This window comes from Mustela lutreola, chromosome 3 (assembly GCF_030435805.1).
Source record: "Mustela lutreola isolate mMusLut2 chromosome 3, mMusLut2.pri, whole genome shotgun sequence".
Lineage (NCBI taxonomy): Eukaryota > Metazoa > Chordata > Mammalia > Carnivora > Mustelidae > Mustela > Mustela lutreola.
This window is the reverse complement of record NC_081292.1, coordinates 149,762,198-149,787,206: the sequence shown is the minus strand read 5'-3', so window position 1 is coordinate 149,787,206 and position 25,009 is coordinate 149,762,198. Positions and strand designations below refer to the sequence as shown.

At 36.6% G+C, this 25,009-nt stretch overlaps 1 protein-coding gene across 3 annotated transcripts in view; it reads right to left on the bottom strand.

Annotated features, from left to right (window-relative positions):
- SLC38A11 (solute carrier family 38 member 11) overlaps positions 1 to 25,009 on the bottom strand; it is a 52,920-nt gene that overhangs the window by 26,055 nt on the left and 1,856 nt on the right. For all 3 annotated transcript variants that reach the window (XM_059168953.1, XM_059168952.1, XM_059168951.1), the window contains exons 3-7: positions 23,779 to 23,853; positions 18,951 to 19,085; positions 17,963 to 18,028; positions 14,055 to 14,161; positions 12,019 to 12,098 (exon numbers count right to left, since the gene is read on the bottom strand). In XM_059168953.1, coding sequence (XP_059024936.1) covers positions 12,019 to 12,098; positions 14,055 to 14,161; positions 17,963 to 18,028; positions 18,951 to 19,085; positions 23,779 to 23,853 — 463 coding nt within the window. The remainder of the gene's footprint in view (positions 1 to 12,018; positions 12,099 to 14,054; positions 14,162 to 17,962; positions 18,029 to 18,950; positions 19,086 to 23,778; positions 23,854 to 25,009) is intronic.

Here is a 25,009-nt window from a genome sequence, read left to right as displayed (position 1 = left end):
CCAAGGTCTTGCTTCTCCCTCTCCCTCTGCTGCTCCGCCTGCTTGTGCTCTCCCTTCTCTCTCTCTCTCTCAAATACAAAGATAAAATCTTAAAAACAAAACAAAACAAAACACTACAATCAAAAGCAAGTATTTATTCTAGGAGAAAAAAAAATGTTCCAAAAGAGAAATATATAACTACTTTTGAATATGGTATTTATCTCCACATATTAGGGTATGGTCAAAAGGAAAGATAATTTTTTTAAATTTATTATTACTTTTTTTGGTACACAAAAGAGAATTAAGATTAGTTAGCCACAGCTGTGGACATTCTGTCATTCTGTACTCATCTTTTCTTTGGATATATTTCTTTTTTTAAATGTTCTATATTATTTATTTATTTAGTTAGTTTAGTTTTTTTTTAATTTAAATTCAATTAATTAACATATAATGTATTACTTGTGTTGTGGGTACGGGTCTGTGATTCATCAGTCTTATATAATACCCACTGCTCACTACAACACATACCATCCCCAATGTCCATCACTCAGTTACCTCACCCCCCTACCCACCTCCCCTCTAGCAATCAGTTTGTTTCCTAAGATTAAGAGTCTCTTATGGTTTGTCTCCCTCTCTGGTTTCGTCTTGTTTCATTTTTTAAAAAGCAAGATAATTTAGGAGAGAGAAATCTTCATCTAGTATATAAGAAAAGCATGAGAATCCAGAAGTAACAGTTGACAAGCATATTATGCAGAAGTGAAGATGTAAATGTCAAAAGACACACTTGAAATAGAAAAGGATTTGGTATGAGGAGTCTCTATTTCATTAAAAGTCATTTATAATATTTGATTTTATAAAAATATGTGAATGTATTCTTTTGGGAAAAAATAAATCCAAATAAAGCACTACCAGGAAGAAGTAGGATCCTATAAAATCTCTTACAAAATTTCATATAGATCACAGCCACATAACAGAGGTTTACTATAAGGTTTAAATCATTTAAGGCAAATGCTTCAAGTGTTTTAGTGTATTTTACTATTAACAAAAATAGAGATTGGCTTATAGTGCTTTGCATCCTTGTATGGTAAATTATTTTCAAAAGAATGACTGCTTCCCTTACTCCAGAAAATCCAGTCAGATGCTTAGTTATATTCTTTTCAGAAACCTTTTGTGGGTATGGAGGTGGATGGGAGTGGAGAGATTTAGGGGAGATAAATTTACTTTGCAAAAGTATTTTAGTTTGGATTCTTGGATTCACATTTCATCCTATATTGAAAGGCAAACTCCACCTTATCTCCACAACAGCTGAGTAGTAATAAGGCAAAACAGCAGAAAGCAGGTCCCATCAAATAGATCTCCAGTCTTCACATACTTATGAAAACAAGCTTCAGGGGGATTGCTTCTGATCCCTAGAATGTCAGACCTCTGATCAGGAGGATCAAACATCCACTTCTGTGTAGTACCTGCCCAAACTCTTTTGGGCTACACGTAGGCACCTCCTGGATCATATGATCTCAGCAGAGCCTACATTTTTGCTAAGAGATTTACATATTAACCTCTTCAACCATACACATCCAGGGGTTAAGTGGTCTGGCTGGTCCACAAAGGCTCCCATTTCCTGTCACATCAGGGATTATACACAAGCTATTAATGACATATGTAGGTCTGTCCACTTCCCCAGCTGGGGCATCAGCTGACAGCTCTCTGCCACCTCTTTGTTTCCAGTTCGGTTTCTTCTGACTCTCTTCTATAAACAATCGTTGTTTATGTCAACATATAAAGCTGTTCAAGAAAGTTCTTCTTGGGAATCACTCGAAACGTCAAAGCTGATTCTTTTTTTAAAAAAACAAATTTTATGTAAAGCTAATCTTGAATTAAAATTTACATAAAACATTATGCTGATTTTGGGGGGGCAAAATGTAATTTTGTTTTTTTATATGAATCCTACAAAAAGTTTGCACAACTTGGCACCATAAACATGACAAAGACTTCCTGTTTTCCATTTGGGACACCAATCACTTTTAATTCTTATTCTTTTATCTACTTTTTCCTTTTTTCCCACTATTGGCTCTAATTCCACTGTGAACTATTTAAAAGTTGGTGTTAACTGTTTCTGTGAGTTGGGGTTAAAAGGCAGAGAATGGATGTGAGGGGGCACGCTTCACTTTTTAATGGAATGAAAATTTGTTAGAATTACGAGTTGTTTTTGGTTCTCTAGTATGTTTATCACAAAATGTTATTAAATTAAAATACAATGTGAATTTTGGATCTGACTTCCAGATAATTCTTTTTCAGTGGGTTCTCCTTGGGTTACACCATTCTTCACCTTACACATTGTTCCTGTACAATCTTCCAGACTCTCCTTAAACTCAACTTGCATTTCCAAAACACTGAATGACTTCTCCTTTGTTTTCTTCCCCATTCCAAGAGTTATTCAAAATTAAGATACAAGAACCATATGATACTCTCAATAGATGCTGAAAAAGCATTTGACAAAGTACAGCATCCCTTCCTGATCAAAACTCTTCAAAGTGTAGGGATAGAGGGCACATAACTCAATATCATCAAAGCCATCTATGAAAAACCCACCGCAAATATCATTCTCAATGGAGAAAAACTGAAAGCTTTTCCGCTAAGGTCAGGAACACGGCAGGGATGTCCATTATCACCACTGCTATTCAACATCGTACTAGAGGTCCTAGCCTCAGCAATCAGACAACAAAAGGAAATTAAAGGCATCCAAATCGGCAAAGAAGAAGTCAAATTATCACTCTTCGCAGATGATATGATACTATATGTGGAAAACCCAAAAGACTCCACTCCAAAACTGCTAGAACTTATACAGGAATTCAGTAAAGTGTCAGGATATAAAATCAATGCACAGAAATCAGTTGCATTTCTCTACACCAACAGCAAGACAGAAGAAAGAGATATTAAGGAGTCAATCCCATTTACAATTGCATCCAAAACCATAAGATACCTAGGAATAAACCTAACCAAAGAGACACAGAATCTATACTCAGAAAACTATAAAGTACTCATGAAAGAAATTGAGGAAGACACAAAGAAATGGAAAAATGTTCCATGCTCCTGGATTGGAAGAATAAATATTGTGAAAATGTCTATGCTACCTAAAGCAATCTACACATTTAATGCAATTCCTATCAAAGTACCATCCATCTTTTTCAAAGAAATGGAACAAATAATGCTAAAATTTATATGGAACCAGAAAAGACCTCGAATAGCCAAAGGGATATTGAAAAAGAAAGCCAACGTTGGTGGCATCACAATTCCGGACTTCAAGCTCTATTACAAAGCTGTCATCATCAAGACAGCATGGTACTGGCACAAAAACAGACACATAGATCAATGGAACAGAATAGAGAGCCCAGAAATAGACCCTCAAATCTATGGTCAACTAATCTTCGACAAAGCAGGAAAGAATATCCAATGGAAAAAAGACAGCCTCTTCAATAAATGGTGCTGGGAAAATTGGACAGCCACATGCAGAAAAATGAAATTGGACCATTTCCTTACACCACACACAAAAATAGACTCAAAATGGATGAAGGACCTCAATGTGAGAAAGGAATCCATCCACATCCTTGAGGAGAACATGGGCAGCAACCTCTTCGACCTCTGCCGCAGCAACATCTTCCTAGGAACAACGCAAAAGGCAAGGGAAGCAATGGAAAAAATGAACTATTGGGATTTCATCAAGATCAAAAGCTTTTGCACAGCAAAGGAAACAGTTAACAAAATCAAAAGACAACTGACAGAATGGGAGAAGATATTTGCAAACGACATATCAGATAAAGGACTAGTGTCCAGAATCTATAAAGAACTTAGCAAACTCAACACCCAAAGAACAAATAATCCAATCAAGAAATGGGCAGAGGACATGAACAGACATTTCTGCAAAGAAGACATCCAGATGGCCAACAGACACATGAAAAAGTGCTCCATATCACTCGGCATCAGGGAAATACAAATCAAAACCACAATGAGATATCACCTCACACCAATCAGAATGGCTAAAATCAACAAGTCAGGAAATGACAGATGCTGGTGAGGATGCGGAGAAAGGGGAACCCTCCTACACTGTTGGTGGGAATGTAAGCTGGTGCAGCCACTCTGGAAAACAGCATGGAGGTTCCTCAAAATGTTGAAAATAGAACTGCCCTATGACCCAGCAATTGCACTATTGGGTATTTACCCTAAAGATACAAATGTAGTGATCCAAAGGGACACATGCACCCGAATGTTTATAGCAGCAATGTCCACAATAGCCAAACTATGGAAAGAACCTAGATGTCCATCAACAGATGAATGGATCAAGAAGATGTGGTATATATACACAATGGAATACTATGCAGCCATCAAAATAAATGAAATCTTGCCATTTGCGACAACATGGATGGAACTAGAGCATATCATGCTTAGCGAAATAAGTCAAGCAGAGAAAGACAACTATCATATGATCTCCCTGATATGAGGAAGTGGTGATGCAACATGGGGGCTTAAGTGGGTAGGAGAAGAATCAATGAAACAAGATGGGATTGGGAGGGAGACAAACCATAAGTGACTCTTAATCTCACAAAACAAACTGAGGGTTGCTGGGGGGAGGGGGTTTGGGAGAACGGGGTGGGATTATGGACATTGAGGAGGGTATGTGCTTTGGTGAGTGCTGTGAAGTGTGTAAACCTGGTAATTCACAGACCTGTACCCCTGGGGATAAAAATATATGTTTATAAAAAAAATTAAGATACTAAAACATTAAACGTTTATCATCCCAGACCTGCTTCCTCTCCTAGTTAGCAACTAGGAGTTGTTAAAAGAAGCTAGGGTCCTTCCTTCCTCTATGTTTCTATAGCGCCATGCTCTTAATTCTATTAAACAGTTTATTGAGGTTACCTTTTACGTGTTTATCTGCCCTACCTTACCCCCAATGAGTTATAAGGGATCCACAGACAGGGACTGTGTTATATTGGTCTTCATAGCCCCGGATCCTTAAAAAGGTGGCTGACCCAGTAAGTAAATGCTAATTGCCTAAACAGACTCTCCCATTTTCTCCCTTTGATGGTGAGTTTTGGACCATTTAACAGTCTGGTTGTTCAAGCGGGACACCTGGGCATCACCTTTCTCTTCTTCTTCTTCATTTCTACCAGCCTTGTGCTTATACTGTTCAGTTTTCTTTTGCTGGATGCTTACTATAGATAGCTTCCTTCCAAGTCTTTGCACTTCTAATCTATCCTCACCTCTGTTGTAAGATGCATCCATTGATATAGAGACTTGCTCCAGTTGCTCTCCTGCTGAAGAAATAATGCCCCATCGGCTAAAGAACAAATTCAAATTTCCTAGCACTACACATGAAGTTTTCCTTCCTGTTGGTCTCTGCCAACCTGTCTACGATCATTTCTTTGCACAGTCTTGCCAAACTTTCAGCTCAGAATCACCAATCTAGTTAGTTCTTAAACACAGAAGCCACAGAGGTGGTGGTGATGGGAGAATGGGCGTCAGTGGATCAGGAAAGTACCATCTTCAGTAGTTTTTCAAATGAGGCAACATGGGGATACGACTATCGTTAAAACTGTGATAAAATATATATTTGAGGAGTAATGTAAGCAAAATAGAGTTTTTGAGAAAATTCTCAAGGGCAGCACTTTATTTTCATTTGATAGTTCCTCAGCCAATGGCAGTAGCCCTCCTCTCCAAGTCCCTCCCAGTGTTAAAACCTTGAACTGCTTCTCCCAATATACACATCACATGTCTGGGTCTCACACTTCTGCCAGCAATAGATTTCAACCTCTCTCCACTTTCCTTTTTGATCCAACTAACACTCGTACATTTTTTCAAGCAGCAGATCACATATTCGCTTATGTTGAAATATTATTACCTGCCTACCCAGGTTGAACTAAGGGCCCTTTCTCTGTTTCCAAGGAACTTTCCTGTAAGTCCATGAATTATTATATTGAAATTCTCTTCCAAATGTCTATTTTCCCCATCCATAAAATATAGGTATCTAAGGTCAGGGACTGTGTTTTCTTCATCTTCATAGCCTGAATACCTAGGTAAGTGACTGGCATCAGCTAGATATTTCATAAATGCTTGCTGACTGAAACAACAGACTGTTCTATTTTTGCTTTTTGGTTATGAATCTATATATCACAGACCAGTCTGACTTCTTCCTGGAAATAACAGACAGGTGGCAAAACTCACTATGGTAGCCATTAATAAAAATAATTGATGATGAGTGGAATAAGTTCTTAGCATGGAGTAGCCTAGACTATTCCTCCAGCTCCACTAGCATAGTGACTGGACTAATCTTCTCTGAGAAAATATCGTCTTGCAGTTGTTTTTTCCTATTTGCTTGTAGGCTTAAGCCAAATGATGGTTCTATTTGTTGCTTCATGTATGCAATCTGTCTGGTTAAATGTACCACTAATTCTAACAGTGTTGAAGTTTGGAGTTGAATGGTATTTTAGCAAATGAGTTAGCTGATTTTGCTAGCGTGGAAGTAGGGTTAGGAAAAATTTTTTTGACAGGGAATGCTTTTGCATGAAATTTTTATCATCCTAGGATAATCTTTATTGTCTCATTACTTCAAAAGTATGGTTAGTTAATTTCCAAGTTGAATCAACCAAAAACAGAAGGCTCAAGGGCCCCTTGGTTTATTCAAGGGATCATTTGACAATTTTTTTGCTGCAATTCTACTTCTGTGTTAGGCACTGTGCTGAATAATGGATATATGATGCAGAAAAAGCAAATGTGACCTTCTTCTCATGGAGCTTACAATTGTCTGAAAGACATAAAATATGCAAGATAATTTAACATATAGTATGATTATTTTATTCCATTGTGTAGATCCCTTCTCACTTCCTGTGGTGAAACCTCCAAATATAACCAACTAAAATCTTCAGGTTCTGAACATACCTCTGTCCACCACCCTCTGAGATAAAAACCTCATCTCTAAAAAACAGAGCCTACTGGCCATGTATATTCAAATGCCTTTCACTGGTCTTCAGAATGTAACCATATTTTACTCTCTATATTTGATCTTATTATTTCAAGAGGAAGAAGAAGCATCCCAATTCTTCTTTAAGGATTGCTCTTTATTATAAATTCCAACTTTTCAAGATCTCCTGGTGGACATGGGTTCCATCTTTTGGCTTGACTTATAACAAGTAACAAGTTCAATATCTACCATGGTTAAAAAAAGAAAAAAGTATTTGTTGGAGACCTTACTGTCTCAAGCCACTATTTTGTCATGTTATTTTCATTCCTTGATGCTCTTAAAAAACAAAAGGAGATGGGTATTTGTCCAATTCACTTCCCTATCATTCACTTGCATCTTAATTCTTTCTAACCTGATGTCTACCCATATCATTTGATTGCTACTCCTAAAGGTTACCAATAACCTCCTGTCAGCTGAAGTGGACATCTATAGCTTGTACTATGTTGGTGGCTACTTCCTCTTCTCCTGGCATCATTGCCTTGACTTTGGGACCACCTTTTCCTCTACTCTCAGTCCATGTGCTTTAAGGGGTGGGGGGCTGACCATATCCTCAGCATCAAGGGTAGGCATATAACATAAACCCGAGCAAGTCAGTGTAGGCCATGATGTTAGGGTTTGGGATCATAATGGGTCCTCACTGGAGGTAATCAGAACTAACACTGGAAGTAAGGTTGGAGGTAACATAAAGGGAAAGCTCATTGTCTTTTTAAGGACTTGGACTTGAATAGATGGATGAAATGGTTGTGCCACTGCCATCTCATCACAATGAGGGGAGAACCTTTCAGAAACTGGTGACAAAACAGGAATCAAAGCCAAGAAGTGAAAAAAAAGAAACCATGTCTGATTTCATTGATTAAACTCTTAAACGCAACCAAATCTAATAACAGGAATATTCATGAACTTTAAAGTTATGAGAGATAATAGATTTTCTTTTTTAAGCAGTTAGTTGCTGTCTTTTGTAACAAAAGGGCAATAACTTAATGATAAAAAATCAATGGCTAGTGTATGACAGAACTAATTTCCTTTTTCAAATATGCACCATTCCCCTATCTTTACCAATTTTTTTTTCTGATCCTTTTTTTAAATCTTCTCTAGATCCTCTTTATGAGAGCATCAAACTGTAGAACTTCATGGCTAGAATGGATAAGGGGTAAAGAAACTAACATGCCTCAAGATCCTTGGGGATGGCACATTTTACGTGCATAAATGCCTGCTGAAAGTATGGACACACTTTTTGGAATTATATTTGGAATACCACATTAAGGATTAAAATGCTGTAAAAGAGATGTTAGATGAAGAGAAAATAATTGTAAATTTGGACTGCATGCTATCATTTCCATTCTGAATGTAAAGAATGGAATACTAATGAGGCACAGAATGAAGGTTTTCATAGTAATAATGTCCCCAATTGTAGTTTGAAAAAAAGAGAAAGAACTGTCATTGCATTTTGATACTAGCACACTTTCTAGAAAGCAATTAAATTGCCTTGCCACCTCAGTTTTTAAGAAAGCAAAAGGTTAGAAAATACAATAAAAATGAACATTATTTCCAAAGAGAACTGAAAGTCATTGGACTAGAAGATATTTGAAATCATATCAAAAAGCAGAATTTATAGTCTTATGAGTTATAGAAAAGGAAATTGAATTGTGTTTTATTTTTAAAACACAACTACTAAAAAGATGTTTCCATAGTAACAAGGTCAACACCAGTAGCCATTATAGACCTTCCTCTTTTCTGATAGCGGGTTTAAAGATCTTTTCCAAATACCATTTAAAAAGCCCTATGAAAAAGTACAGCTTTTCTGATCATTCTTCTGAACCAAAAATGAGGAAAAACACACATGGAGTATTGAATTTCTCATGTTTTATGGATTATAAGCATTCATGGTTGTCATATTTCAGAAAGAAGCCTGCCTGACTAGCTATTATGCCAACCCTTGAACATGGGATTTGATTAGCCTGATTGTAAATCTGGACAAACAGAAGTTGTTTGCAGTAGTATTCAAACAGAAATAAAAGGCAGCACATATTAAACACACACACACACACACACACACACACACACACGTCTTTAACATCTAAATATTGAAAGAGTTAAGTAAATAATCCCTGTTATTAGAAAAATTTCAAAGGCTCAGATGAAGTCTGATATCACTGCTCAAGGAAGGTTAGAAGATACAGACCACATTTTGTTTACAACAGAAATAAATAGCTCTTTGGCCATAAAATCAATTCATTTAGTACCAACAGGAAGCAGCCTCTCCTTCCTCTTTCCTTTGTATCAAGATATGCTAGGCTAAAGGATAGTCATTTGTGCTGCCTTATCTTCCCCACTAAACGGTGAGCCCCCCAGAGCAGAGATATTTTTTCTTTGTATTCACAGTAGTATCTCAAGCACATGTTGTATAAAAACAGTAAGTGGAGAATGAATCCTGAAAAATAATGGCACAACAGTGCCTAAAATAACACAAAATCTATAGACTATTTTTAGAAATGATATGTCAGTTCAGATGTGTACTCATGATTTTAATCTCTTGAAACCAAGAGGCTCTAGATGCGGGCTCACAAGCTCACAGCTGCTTAATAATGAGTTGGTTCCTAGATCAAGTCCCTCAGAATCTCTGCAGGTGGGCCCTGGTATCAGTATTTTTTAGGTAATTCTAATGTGACGTTAGAGTTGAAAAATCATTGTTTTAAACTGCCCCCTTGGGGCTCAGTTAATGATTAATTTATTTATCTCCAACTTTTATCTACTTGGGTTTTTCTCCTCAATATTGCCTCACAGTACTATATTTGCCAAATCTATAAGACCTTTTATTATAACCTAATAATTTATTCTCTAGAATCACTTTTCATAATAAAAGTTCCAATTAAAAAAGTTCTGTTTCGTGTGCCTGGGTGGCTTAGTCAGTCAAGTGTCTGCCTTTAGTTCATGTCATGATCCCGGGGTTCTGGGATCCAGAGGTGCACTGGACTCTCTGCTCTGCGGGGAGCCTGCTTCTCCCTCTCCCTCTGCAGCTTCCCCTGCTCGTGCTCTCTTGCTCTCTGTCAAATGAATAAATAAAATCTAAAAAAAAAAGTTCTGTCTTACACAATTAAAAACATTAACCAACAATTATTGTATTGTATTCTGTTCAATATACTTATTGGCTTTTTTTTTTTTTTTTTCTAAGAGAGAGGAGGAGGAGGAGGCAGGCTCCCTGCTGAGGACCCTGGGATCATGACCTGAGCCGAAGGCAGAGGCTTTAACCACTGAGCCACCCAGGCGCCCCACTCATTGGCTTTTTGTTGCATAACTTCAGCTTCTGAAAATCAGAGATGAATACCGTACCATTATAGGAGATACTAAATAAATGTCAATAGAATTTAACATAAGTTTTTGGGCTTTTATGCTTATCTTTCCTGGGCCTGGAATGCCTTTTACACTTTTATCTATCTGAAACAATTCAGATTCATCTTTCAAAACACCCAGATCTTTTTTTTTTTTTTTTCTTCCAGGAAGCCCTTCCTGATCCAGACAAACTATTCAGCACTCTCTTCTTTGGCGCTGTTCCTGCTCCTAATGCTTCTATTTTGCACTTCTACTGCACTGCTGTTTCTTTTTTCTTCTTTTTTGTTTTTAAAATGTTCTCTACTTGATTATGAACAACTTGCAACAGGTGCTGACTTTTGTCTCTGCTCTTTCTCTCACCATGCAGCAAAATAGCTAGACACAACAGGTATTCAGTATGCATTCACTAAATGAGAGAATAAATGGCCACAGCGAAGGGAACTAGGAGCGTTTCAAAACTGCTATTGCAGTCAAAGGACTGAATTTTGTCCCCTCCAAAAATTCATATATTGAAGCCCCAGCCCCTTTGTGCTGGTATCTGGAGATAATTAGGTTTAGAAGAGGTCTTGAGGACAGGGCATTCTTGATGGGATTAGTGTCCTTCTAAGTAGAGATACCAGAGAGCTTGCCGCCTCTCTAGGGATTTGCCCCGAGAAGATACAGCAGGAAGGCAGCTTTCTGCAGCTAGGCAGATAACCTCTCACCAAAACCTGACCATGCTGGCAGCCTCCAGGACTATGAGAAAATAAATTTCTGTTGTTTAAGATCCCTATAGTATTTTCTTCTGGGAGCCTGAGCTAAAACAACCATGAACTAGGATTCAGTTATTTGAAACATTAATATAAACATGATAGATATTTATGCTTTTCTCTTTTATTTCAATCCTTTAAAAAATAGGTGTTTTTTTCTAAGGAAAGATTATAGCAAATCCAATTAGACTATATGTTTCATAATTTCTTCCAAATAAATTTGAGGCACAATTTTTGGAACCTTCCTGGGAGACAAAGAAACCGGACATAAGCACATGAAATTGCAAATGAAGTGATCTTGCAGGACAGTTAATCAATAGGAAAAAGAAGTTACCTTGGGAACCACATTATCACGGGTAGTTATTCAACAGGTTTCCTTTTCTTTCCCCCTCACAGGCAACATTCACAAGCTATCCCCATCAGTTCACAAATGACAAAAGCATTTTAACACAAAATAATCAAAGAATATAACCTCAGTAGAGAATAAAGTGTGGTTTGCCAAGTGATTACGTTTCCTCTAATGGAGAAAACTTCCACTATATTCTTTATTCTTCTCACTTCAGCCTATATTGGTGAAACTTTGCTAAGAACAAATCCATCACTGGGATAGATATAAAAATTTCTGCCACTTACCATTTTCCCTCCCAAGTGCTCTACTTCATTCCTACGTTTCATTATTCGAAATCTCTTCCTTATTCTAATTCTTAGGACCGGTCATTAACATACAAAGTAAACTCAGTTTAATTTCATCAGCCTTAGAGGGGCCAAATGGAAAATGCCTATCTGCATAGATGTAATTATCTTCTCTCATTTTGTCCAACACTAAAGATAAATGGTGCTTCTGGTACCATAATTACTTTATACTTCAGCATTTACCATATGTCATATAAATATCTATGTGAAGGCTATAAATTAAAGACTAACCAATATAGCAACAAAACTTACATATATGGACCCAATGAGACTACCCTTGCCATTACAATTCCAAGAATCAGCGTTGTTAAAACTGTAGAAAGAAAAGAGATCTGCAAAAGAAAATGTAAAGGTATTATCAGTTTGGAAGAGAGATTATTGTATTGAAAATATTAGATGTTTCTCTTTTTACTTGAGTAAACATATATATAGCTTTTGTTTAGACAATCCTGTATTAGTTTTTTCTTATAGACCGTTGTTGATAATCTCAGGCATGTAACTTTTTATTGGAAGTGGTATTATTTTTTTCCCCAAATAGGGAGGCAAGTATCATATATGACTAATCTTGCAACATGGCTTTAACTGTTTTTAGTGGCCTACTGAATAGAAAACAAAACTGGTGGTTTTAGTTTATAAAAGTCAAATGAAATTTGTTTCTTTCTCGGTCCTATTTAGGTGTTGACTTGTGCTTTTTTTCCTATCTATACTTGCTTCCTCTGCTTTTGTCTTTACCTTACCTTCCCCATATCAAGACACACCCTCCCCCAACACACACCCACTCACACACACTTTTGGGGTGCCTCTCTTTTTTCCCTTCTGTTCTCTAGTTCTTTTAGTCTAGTTTTCCTATTTGATTCTGCCCTTTGGTCTGTGTTTCTAAAGTCTTTGCTTTTTCCTTTCTATTCTGTCACTATTTCAACTGGTTAAAATATAAACTGGTCTGGGTGTATATGTGTTCTGTGCACTCGTTATTATATCTGTGTTTCTGCCCTTAATTTTTTTTAATAAATGAGCACATTTTTTACTTCTTTCTCTAATAAGAAAAACATAATGTAAATTTGCTTTTATTTCATTTGGTTATCATTAGCCTTGTTTCCTGGGTTGTTGGTTTTTAACTAGAAAGAATGTTCTGTAATGAGTCCTCTGATCTAATGAGGAAAGGATTTTAAGTAACATTTCCGAGGTCACACAGAATGTGGCAGAAGAATTCAGATGCAAGCACCTGGACTCCAGATCAGGGCTCCTAGCTGCTCTGGGTTTACTCACTGGGAGATTTACTTCAATATTCCAAGATGACACTTTTAAGGGACACTTAGGGAAAGATGTTCAGGTATTAGTAATATGATAGAATATTAGCTTTCTTTTCATGAATGCCTGGCCTTCTGCTCTCAGAAGATAACATCTGTGCCTACAACATGGGAAATGGAAAATTGTTGATCATTTTAAATAATTCACAAAAAAGCTGCTTTTGATGAACTCTTGTTTATTTCTGGAAGTCCATTAGGGAACCAAGGTAGAGTGGTCAGAATACTTTGGAGTATCTCTTCACTCTCAGCTTTACCTGGAAGGACCATGGGTAACAGGACCAATAATAAGATCCTTAAGGAAGGATCTATAACTGTGGATACACATGAAACATCACAGTGAAAAGTAAAACTCACTTAACTTTTCAAATTATAACATAAAAATATATAAAGAACCCTTTTAAAAAACTTCTCATCAGGATGCTTGGCATAATGTAGATATAATGCCAATAATATTCTGCATAAAATACAAACACTCCTTTAGAGTAAGGAAATAAAAATATGAATAGATAAAGGCTAATGATGCCTTATGGTAGTTAAAGAATTATTTTGTTGGTTTCATTAGAAATGCATCATCATTTTTCTTTAGCAATAAGATTTGTATACACTGATCAAATTCTCGTGAATTGAGCCAGGACATATTGATATTTAAAATACACCGTAGTTTACAAAAAAATTTTGAGTCAGTGAAGTGACTCATCCTTACTTCTTATACCTAGTCTAACTTTAAATTGTTTAAACCACTATCTATAAAAAATGATAGAACATTTTTTCAGTAAATTAGACTTGGTATAAGTATAGTTCTTTTTATTTTCTAAATTGGAAGTATGGTGTCTGACATCAGAGTATCTGCCTTAGAAAGAAAGGTAAGAAAGAAACCAAGATAAATACTATAATTAAGAACTTGGCCACATAGACAGTAGTTTGACAAAATCAGTGCAGGTAACAAAGTGCATTTCTGAGCCTTTTTAAGATATAAGTTACCTTTCCAAGCTTCGCTATATCTCGATACAAGGACAAAGGCAGAGCAAAGGCAGCCGTGGAAAGCACAATAATGAAGTGGCGACCAATAAGCAAGTTTTCAGGGTCAACTAAAACACAATAAATATTATAAAGTCTTTATAGGTATGAGTTAACACACCAGCCATACAAGGAAACAGCCAAATAATTAAGGGCAAAAAGGACTTAAATAACTTTCAATGTTATCTAAATGACAAAGATTTTGAGTAAATAAATCCCACAAAACCATGTAAAAATTGAAATAACTCACAAAAATGTAAATATAATATAACTTAAGGGGGAACCTATAGTTCAAATAATCTTATAATATTTTTCATTCAAATTATTTTGAGCCTCCTAATCAGTCTTCCTCCTTCTACCCTTCCCTTGTCCCCTTAGAATATACTTTTAACCTAGAAGGTACAGAGATCTAAAAACATGGTGTCACCCTTGGTCTAAAACCCTCTAATGGCAAATTCCTTTTCTTGGAAGTAAGCTACATGAGAGGAGGGCATGTTCTGAGGCTCTTTTTTTTTTTTTTTAAATTTAAATTCTGTATCCTAGAGAAACTGAAACAGTAGGGCTTGAAACTTCAAGACTGGAGCCTTAGATAAAAATATCCTATTTCTATACTTTTATTGAGAAAGAAGTGGTTTCCCTGAAGAAAAGTAGACAGAAGCAAAATAGGTAAGCCATCGGGAAGCTCTGCTGAAACTAGTATACACTGCAGAGTCTTGGCTGTCACAATGAGTACATAATTGTGTATTGTTGGGGAGGCGGCTTGTATGTGCACATGCACTTATCATAAAATACAAGCAAAAATTGTAAACATAAAATAAGACAAACTTCCAAGGATTTATATATTTTTAAGGCTGTGCTAATCACAGTGTTAAGTATATATGGCTATATAGCTATTTCAAGGAAGATACCATTGCTTACATTTTTTCAGCTCCTATTGAATTCCTTCAAAGAAGGAATATCATTATGTTTTGGAAATGTCCCCAGTGGTACCAAGTCTTTGTTCATTTATTTCTGCAAAGTCTAAATTCTACAGAATAAGCAAGTGAATGTGGTTAAGAAAAAAAAAAAAAAAGAAAGAAAGAAAGAAAAGAGGGGCACCTGGGTGGCTCAGTGTGTTAAAGCCTCTGCCTTCGGCTCAGGTCATGATCCCAGGGTCCTGGGATCAAGCCCCACATTGGGCTCTCTGCTCAGCAGGGAGCCTGCTTCCCCCCTCTCTCTCTACCTGCCTCTCTGCCTACTTGTGATCTCTGTCTGTCAAATAAATAATAAATAAAATCTTTTTTAAAAAAAAGATAAAAAAGAAAGAAACATATTACTGGGAAAAGTAAGTGAGACTAAATTTTCTCATATGGTTAATAACCTCACTTACAGGGACGTTTCCAGATACAATTTCAAAGTGGTGTAAATGTGACATGCTTATATATATACTGTAATAAAATAATCATGAATATTTGCTTAACTCAGATATAACTAAACAATCATCATAAAGTTGTGAATCAAAACACTAAAACAGGAAGTTCAAGTTCCAGAAACCTTGAACTCAACTATTTACATATTTCTGGTGAGCATAATTTGAATTAAATTACTTGTCTATTTGTTTCTGTTTACCCTTTCAAATCATTTGCTTTACCAATATGTTTGGTAGAAAACATAGATTTCCTTCACTAAGAAAATTCTAAGTCCTAGAAAAGTACTGAAATAGAATGCTATGAATAGCAGAGAGGAGCCTAGTAACAGAGGATTTCTATTACCATAAAGGACATTTTTAAATAAGGATCTAATGGTGAGATCTATTATTTATCCTGATCTTCTGACAAAAAATACACCTTAATAAGCATTTAAAATGAAAATAAAGTGATAACAAGATTTTTCTAAATTAATATATGCTCCTTTGAAAGACCAAGACGACATAGGAAACAAAAATCTCATGAATGCTATAATTAAAAGATAATCACAGTTTACATGTGAATAAATTTTTTTCTTGTTTTTTCCTTAGTTGGTTATGAAAATAGAAAATTTACATAATTAGGTCAAATTTTATATATGACAGTATATTCTTTGCATTTTTCCTTAGTATTCTATCCACTCTCATGATCTCAGTTTATGAAAGCATGATTTGTAGTTGGTGGCTAGAATGGAAGATGTTGCTAAGAGCTAAGAGCGTTGGGACAGCCTGCTACATGCCAAGCACTGTGTGTATTATCTCTGTTGTTTCACACAATAATTCTATGAAGTAGGTGATACTCCACTATTCAGAGATGAAGAAACTAAAACTCGGAGAGGGCACTGACCTTCTTAAGGTCATACAGCAAGCAAGCAGTGGCTCTGTGACTGGATGCTCAAGTTTCTCTGATTTCTGTTTCCACTAAACTCTATGAAAGGAATAAGTCCAATTTCTAGTTTTAGGTTTTGTTTTATTTTGGTTTGTTTTTCTCAAGAAGGAGTGATTCAGCACTAAGAGGAAAGGTGTTTTTACATCATTTTCAACTATGATAACAGCTATAGAGTAGGTCACTATGAAATGAGGATTGTGTAGTGTGGTGAGAAGCCCTTCAAAACAAAAAGACTCTTGGAATTATTCAAATTGCCATGATATGGTGAAAGGCTAAAGAGGGAATGGGGCTGTGCCACATGTTGAAATGGTCTGCTTGAAATGTTCAAAATGGTTTTTCAGTATCATACCAAACGAAACAACCCAAATGTCCCTCCACTGGGGGACAGACAAACTGTTGTACATTCATATGATGGAATACTTCTCAGCAATTAAAAAAAAAAAAAAGAGCAAACTTCTGATACAATGCAGAACTTGGATTAATCTCAAATGCAATATACTAAGTGAAGGACACCAGATGTGAAAGGCTACGTGCTATATGATGCCATTTATTTGTCATTCTGGGAAAAGCAAAACTAGGGAGAGGAATCAGATCAGTGGTTGCCAGGAGCTGTAGATGAGAGAGGGTTTGTACACAGGCAAATAAGGAAAATTTTGGAGGGTGGGTAAAGGAATTGTTCTGTATTTTGATTGTAGTTGTGGATATGTGACTATAAGCATTTGTTAAACTATATGTTACAGAACTAAACATTAAAAAGGGCTAATTTGGGGGCACCTGGGTGGTTCAGTGGGTTAAGCCTATGCCTTCAGCTCAGGTCATGATCTCAGGGTCCCGGGATCGAGCCCCTCATTGGGCTCTCTGCTCAGCAGGGAGCCTGCTTCCTCCTCTCTCTCTCTCTGCCTGCCTCTCTGCCTACTTGGGATCTTTCTCTGTCAAATAAACAAATAAAATCTTAAAAAAAAAATAAAATAAAAAGGGTTAATTTTACTATATTAAATTATATCTTAATACAAATGATGGAGAAAAAAGTCAGCTTGCTTATTTTAGAAGTGGCATAGTAAAAACAGTACATGAAAAATGTTACTACATAGAGTTGGTGATATGTAGCATAACACGAATTGTAATGATACCCTTTAAACAGCTAAATAAGAACTAAACTAAATATAAAAATAAATTAATGCTGAGGGATGCCTGGGTGGCTCAGTTGGTTAAGCTGCTGCCTTCGGCTCAGGTCATGATCCTAGGGTCCTGGGATCAAGTCCCACATTAGGCTCCTTGCTCAGTGGGGAGCCTGCTTCTCTCTCTGCCTCTGCCTGCTACTCTGACTGCTTGTGTTCTCCCTCTCTCTCTCTGACAAATACATAAGTAATTAAAATCTTAAAAAAAAAAAAAAGATTAATGCTTTAGGATCAGAATGGATCATGGATATTGCCAGATACTTGAAGTTATCCAACCCTTCCACTTGTAAGTATTTTGGTTGTAAATTATTATGAACCACATTAACTATGAATAACACATAAAATAAGTACATGGACTTACCTCCTGGAATTCTTTGGAAGACTTTGCTCAAAGTATCTCCAGTTATTATGTTGTAACTTATCATAGCTAAAAACAATTAAAACAATAGTTACCAAGAAGCCAGCATATATTTCATCATGAATATTTTGATTTTTTTTTTTGCATTTAACACTTTATTTTTTTCCCCAAGTTTTAATTTAAATTCCAGTTAGTTAACATACAGTGTAATATTAGTTTCAGGTGTAGAATTTAGTGATTCATCACTTACATACAACACCTGGTGCCCATCACCCGTGCCCTCCTTAATACCCTTAAGCTATTTTGAAAGTAATCAGTTATTCCCAAATATTGGCATAACCCCACCTCTTTCAAATATATATTGTGACTATAAATATGTATAATTTCAAAAATAACTAGTCAACAAATATACGGGAGAATATCAATTTATGTTACAAAAACATCTTCACTTCATGAATTCTTTCCAGAACAACTTTAAGTAACAGTGTGTTTCCGTAGTCATTTAAAATGTGATTTTTGTTATTAAAGTTCAGTTTCCACATATGTTTTCAGGAATACAAGCATTGCTCTAAGTGAGGAACAATAATAGAAAATTGTGAAGGCTCCCAAATATTCACTCATTTAAAAAAGTCAGATTTGGGGGAAATACATTCTTAGCCTTCCATGGAGACATAAGGAGCTAATGGTTTGACCAACAGCTTCTGTATTACTGATTTTAAAAAATGATGTCGATTTGGTCGTTGGTGAATGTTAACATTTTATGTAAGAGGTGCTAGGGGACATGTTCACATTATAGTGCAGATTTAAACTACAAGTTGGCCTTGTACATGCCTTCCACAAACCCTTAGATTTTCAAAACAACATATTTCAGCTTCAGAAGAAATCTGTAATTTCACCCATTCATTTTTATTCTCCTATTAAAACTACCTTCTTCAGAAATAGTTATATGTTTATGAAAGAGTTACACTTTCCATTTTCATTTTCAACTTACCAATGAAAGGATAAAAAAACTGAAGAACAGAGAGGAGGATATATCCTGGAAAGCCGAAGGTTTTATTGACCAAAGATTGGTAAGTGTCTGTTCCAGAGAGGGCCCCTCCTTTTATCAGTAAAATAAGGGAAAAGTCTGTGGCAAAAAGAGCCATTAAAGAAATGTCAGACTACATTTAATACAAAAGTTTTTTGTGTTTTGACTTAAAGAAAGGATCTTTGAAGAGTTCAGTTTAATGCTACAGTCAGTTGGCTTGGCAAGGCTTACTTTCCTTTCATAAAACATTACCTTTCATGAAACAGTAATGTTTCCAGTTATATATTTTTCAGTTGAGTTGCAAATACACTTAACATATCTGTGCAATGACCTGGACAGAAGAGGGTACGCAGACTAGAGTCAAAGCATCAGGTTTTACTTTCCCAACCCAGCTAGTGTAACGACTATTAACAGGCTGCACCTCAACTGTCCAAACAGCAGAATGTAGGTAATAAAATATATCATAAACGTTCAATGTGTGAAAACCAAGAATGAAAAATGATGTAAGCATTCAGAAAAAAAATAGATTGAGGAGAATCAGATCATTTGTTTTATAATGAAATACTACGAGTAGCTCCCTTTTATAGCTATGGTTAAGAGAATGACACTTGAGTTGTACTGGGTACACAGCTATGCACAGGGTGTGGTTCTTGTTTTTTCTTTTTTCTTGCTCATGCTTCTATCACAGTTGATTTTTTTTTATCCTTTAAATAATTTGGAAATCCATTAAAATACAAAGAAGAAAACAGAAATCATTGCAATGTGTTTTCCACCTTGATTCCCTCCCAAATCATTGAACTGTCTTTCAACAAATTCACCAATGAGCTCCAAGTTGATAAATCAAATTGACACCTCCTAAATCTTAATCTAATTTGCTACCTCAGTAGCACTTTTTTTTTCTGTTTATTATTCTCCTTTTTCAATCACCTTCCCTTGGCCTTTGTGACATCACTTTCTTTTGGATCTTCTCCCACATTTTCTAACAATCATATAGTTTTTCATCAGTTTCTTTTACTCTGTTTAAAGCCTGGATTCTTGGACTTTTTTCTCACTCTTCAAAATGTCCTACTATGATCTTATTCATGCCTCAGCTTTAATTTTCACACAGATGTTATTAATTCCTAAAACTTCATCTTCAACCCAGACTCCTCCTAAACTCCAAATTTCTCTATCTAGCTATCTAACAAACATTTATCTTGGAGATCTCATAGATATCGCAAATTCAAATGTCCGAATTCTAATTTATATATTTGTTCTGGAACCTGCTTCTCCATCTTATTTCTCCAAACTGTGAACAGAACCAACAGAAATTTGAGTATCACCCTAGACTTCTCATTGCCCATCACCAGCTACCTTCTTTTGGTCACCAAATCCATTAACAATTGCATCATAGATTATTCAATGATATCCCCTCATTTCTAATCTCTACTCTATTTTAGGGTTTTTATCATTTTTCATCTAGATTAATGTGAAAACGCCTATTCTCTCATCCTCCAATGTGGCCTCCCTTCAAAACACTTCTAACATTCCCACCCTACCAAGAGTTTCTTGACATCCCTCTTCTACCAGATGCATCTGACCACACCATAGATCTGACCTTGTCTTCTGCTTAAAATCCTCCAGGGAAATCCTCTAATACTTTTGGATAAAATAATCCTTTTCATGGGGCAGAGACAATTATTTATTAGTTATGTGATCTTGGGTGAAAAACTTGACTTTCTTGAGTCTCTTCTGTAAAGTAAAACCATACAGTGAAACTTGAAAAGTCTGTGAAGATTATGATGTATCTGTCTACCACAATGCCTGGCAAGTTATGGAGGCTAAATGAATGAGAACTGGTGTTACTTTTGGCTATTTTCTATAGGCTGCATCTGGTGGTGGAGAAAGCACTGTATCTGGAGTCTGATAATAATAACGATGAGAGGAACCACAAAAATACTAGCAAATACTTTTACAACACTTTTTGCATGCCAAGCTTTTTTCTAAATGCTTTATACATATTAACTTGTTTAAGCTTCACAACAACTCTAAGTAGGTGCAATTATTAGCTCCCATTCCCCCCTTTAATAGATGGGAAAAGAGGCACAGAAGGCTAAGCAAATTGCTGAACTTCACAGGGCTAGAAAGGAAGAGTTAGGACTCAGATCCTGGTAGTCTGGCTCCAAAATCCATGAACTTAATAAAAGTTTCAACTCTGTTGCTAGTAACTGGTGACTCTGGGGAGTCATTTTAACCTGCTAAAGTCTCAGTTTCCTTCTCCACTAAAGTAGAACACGAACATCTAGTTCATGAAATCAGAAGGATTAGATACAGCGGCTGCATTATGCTCAGCCTCAAGCTAGTCCTCAGGAAGTGGTAATGATTATCATTCCATGGGAGCCTTCATAAACGCCTCTGCAAACCTCTAACTTCCTCCCTCTCCACTCACAAACATCAACCCTATGCTTAAGCAGATGGAATCACTCACACAGTTCTCTTACGCATCTCCACATTTCCATCTCCTCAGAGTGCCCTTCCATTTTCTTTACTCAGTAATAAACAGTCAGTGGAGGTGCCTCCTTGTCCCCAGAACACATGTGCTTTTTTGAGACTGGGTTAAATGCCAATAGCTCTATCATTTTGCATCTATCAGTATGTATATTTGGACAATAAAAATTATTACACTCTAACCAACAAATAGGAAAATCATAAATTAAAAGAAACATTTGTTGTAAATAATTGGTTCTTATTCTACAACATTTCACAAACATGAAAATAGGTCTTAGAAAAATTAACTGCTGAGCTGGCCATATCTCATTAGAGACTTAAAAAGACAAAATAATAATTATAGAGAAAAACCATTGTGTAATTAAAGTGTCAATTTAAAGAAAGATTTAGTATTATACCTTACTTGTAGATTTTCCTCTTAAAAGCATAATTAAGAAATAAAATGAATCATAGTCTATGTATTTTATTGCTTCTGTGTGGTCATCCTTTATTCATCAAAATCATTTAAAGATTTTGATCATGCAACTGAACTAACAAGAGTAACTAATTTCTACTGATTAATAAACTTGCGATATATAACTTTTCAAAGGGCTGCTCACAGTCATTGCTGCAAGTATATGAATAGCATAAGTTGAGAAAGTTATTCACATTATGACTTACTTGTGTATAATGTGACTTAATTCACCTCAAGTATTTAATTCTTAGGTGATACACATTTAACATTTTTTTTCCTACAGTTTACAGTGTGCGCAAATGTTTACTATGTACTTAAATAAGCCAGGGTTATTATGCCCGGGTGGAAATTAATTATTTGTCAGTGCTGACTGGGAAACAGGAAATTAAAAATGACAAGGGTAATCCTTGAGTGGGATTTTTTAGTGTGGTGAATGCTCTCGTGAATGGAGTGCAGTTTTTCAACACCAACAACTAAGCAGTGTTAGGGGTCCCAAGTTTCTACGTTATGGATGGTAAGTGACAAAGTAAGAGCTGTACAGACTCAAAGTAGTTTAGGTTTGGGAAGAACAGGAGGTGGGAAGAAAAGAGAGAGGAAGGCAGTCCAGTGCTTTGGCAACTCAGACTTTGGTATCTATAGCATGCTTTATTCCCTCTTCCTCAGCCTGAGGGGGAAAAATGGCAGAGTTACAGGCTGGCCTTCAAAACCCGAGATTTTATGAGGACATGGCATCTTCATCAGGGTCTCCGGAAGCAGAGCTGAGTCAGAGATTTTGGGATGCGGGACTTTGAGGAGAGCTCTTCAAGAGAATGGGAGTGACAGGTTAGGGCTGGAGAAACAGTTTGTCATGGAGGTTGTCTCTGGGGGAGAGTAGCTGCACCTGCAACACGCATTGGTCTCTCCGGGTGCAGGTGTGCCTGTGTGTGAGCACGCACGCACAGCTTTTGTGTTCCTAATAGGCAGTCATTGGCTGAAGGCTGTGGGGAAATGGTGGCTGGGGATCGTAACTTCACAGGAAGGTGGTGCCATCGAGAGCCAGGTCAACACTGAAAAAACAAGGCTGGGGTGTTTTGCATTCCCCGGTAAAAGGGCAACTAAGTGACCACACATAGTGGCCACCGTAAAAAGAACCACTGCAGGTGGTATCTGTTTGTGATCACTGCCTTTTCTAGTGATTCTAGGTAGAGGAAGGACCCTGTGGTTGTCATGAGGTGCGCTGGTGGCATGACAGGGCAGGGATGAGAAGAGCAGAAAGAGGAGGTGACTACGAGTTGTACAGCCTGCACTCAGATGGAGGAATGGCAAAACATGAGTGTGAACGGACAGGTTACATGGAAAGAGTGAAGCAGAAGTGATACAGAAGCACCTTATTGCTTAAACATAGTGGCAGGCAGGGAGCCTGGGCAGGCACAGGAGAGGTGGGGAGTGGGTGGTGAATCCACTGGCTGAACACCAGGCCTTTCAGTTGCACCTGCACCAAAATAGCTAGAAAATGTTGCTCATTCGTGTACACCTGCCTAAGGTTTTTGTGGGAAAGGAAGGCCTGGTTGTCTACAATTTCAAAGCAGTCTCTTTCAGCATTAATCAGCCTTTAAAATGGCTCCCCCATCTACACTCTATGCATAAAGTGAAAAAGGCACATGAAAAGGGTTTAGGCTTGGTAATATATAATGCTTTTCTAATCTGTTCAGAGGATTAGCAGGAAAAGTAAATCAGACATAAATGTCTGAATTCTTTAGAGTTATTTGATGCACTTCTTAATTAGGAAGTTCAATTATTATGTGTGTGTGTGTGTGTAATCATCATTGAATAATTTAATTTGCAGGAAAAAGCAATTATGTAGTATTTTACCTGTAACATATGAAACCCCGAATAAAAGTAGTATTCCCAGAGGAAAGCCAGCTTGCTTCATTGAATAAGGCAACCCTGGAAAAATATAAAACGCCCCACCCATCACATTAATAAAACATATAGAAATATAGAAGCTTCCCCCCAATTCCTGTATATACAGGCTAAGTAAACTGACATTTTATAGGGCATGGTTGTAAACAGTGCATATAGCTACTCAAATTAAATGTTAGCACATTAATGTTATTTCCAGAATAAAATGCAAGCTAAGGACAGGTCAAGACAGCAAGTTCTTAAGGTGATGGAATAAGAATAAGAAAGCAAATGAAAAACAGATGCCAGTTCACACAAATAATGTTCACTTCAGGGTCAGGAGGGAATATGACCTTGAATATACTAAAGTAATGAACTAAAGCTTTCCTACACACTAGCTGGGAAAGCAGAGACAGTAATAAGAACACGAAAGGATTATGGGATGTAAGGAAAGACTGACTCCAGAATCAAAGTGGGTAACCAGAAGAGAAAAACGAGAAGACAAAAGTATTTTTTATTATTTAATAATTTTTATTTTTTTTTTTACTATTTATGTATTTTTTAAAAAAGATTTATTTATTCATTTGAGAGAGAAAGAGAGAGCAAGAACAGGAGCAGGGGTAAGATCAGAGGGAGAGGGAGAAGCAGACTCCCCCCTGAGCAGGGTGCCCCATCCTGGGCTCCATCCCAGGACCCTGGGAGCAAGACCTGAGCCGAAGGAGATGTTTAACAGACTGAGCCACCTGGGCACAACAAAAGTGTTTTTAATAAATCTGAAGGGGTATAAGAAGGTATTTCTTATGAATTTCTTTTGGAAATGGTCAATTTTAAATTATGGGCAATAACGTATTTAACATAAAACACATTTAAAATATATCCACCCAGAACTTTTATTCTCTAGAAAAATTTCCCTTAAAAATCTGCTGAACATAATTAAGAGATACTTTTTAATGTTGCTGGCATGAATCAGCTTAAACTTCAAGAATTAACTCTGGAAGTCTGCCAGGTGGAGCTGTCTACAACTCCCTAGTCCATAGGGGTAGAATTTCAAACAAATCTTTGCCCCTACTTGATTTACTTTGCCTCTTGTACCTCTATTTTCTGTGCCATTAAAAAGAACGTTTGTATATGGAAGCAGGTAGCATCAAGAAACATATTAGCTTGCAAAAAGTGAAAAAAGTAACTCAATTCAGATAAATGT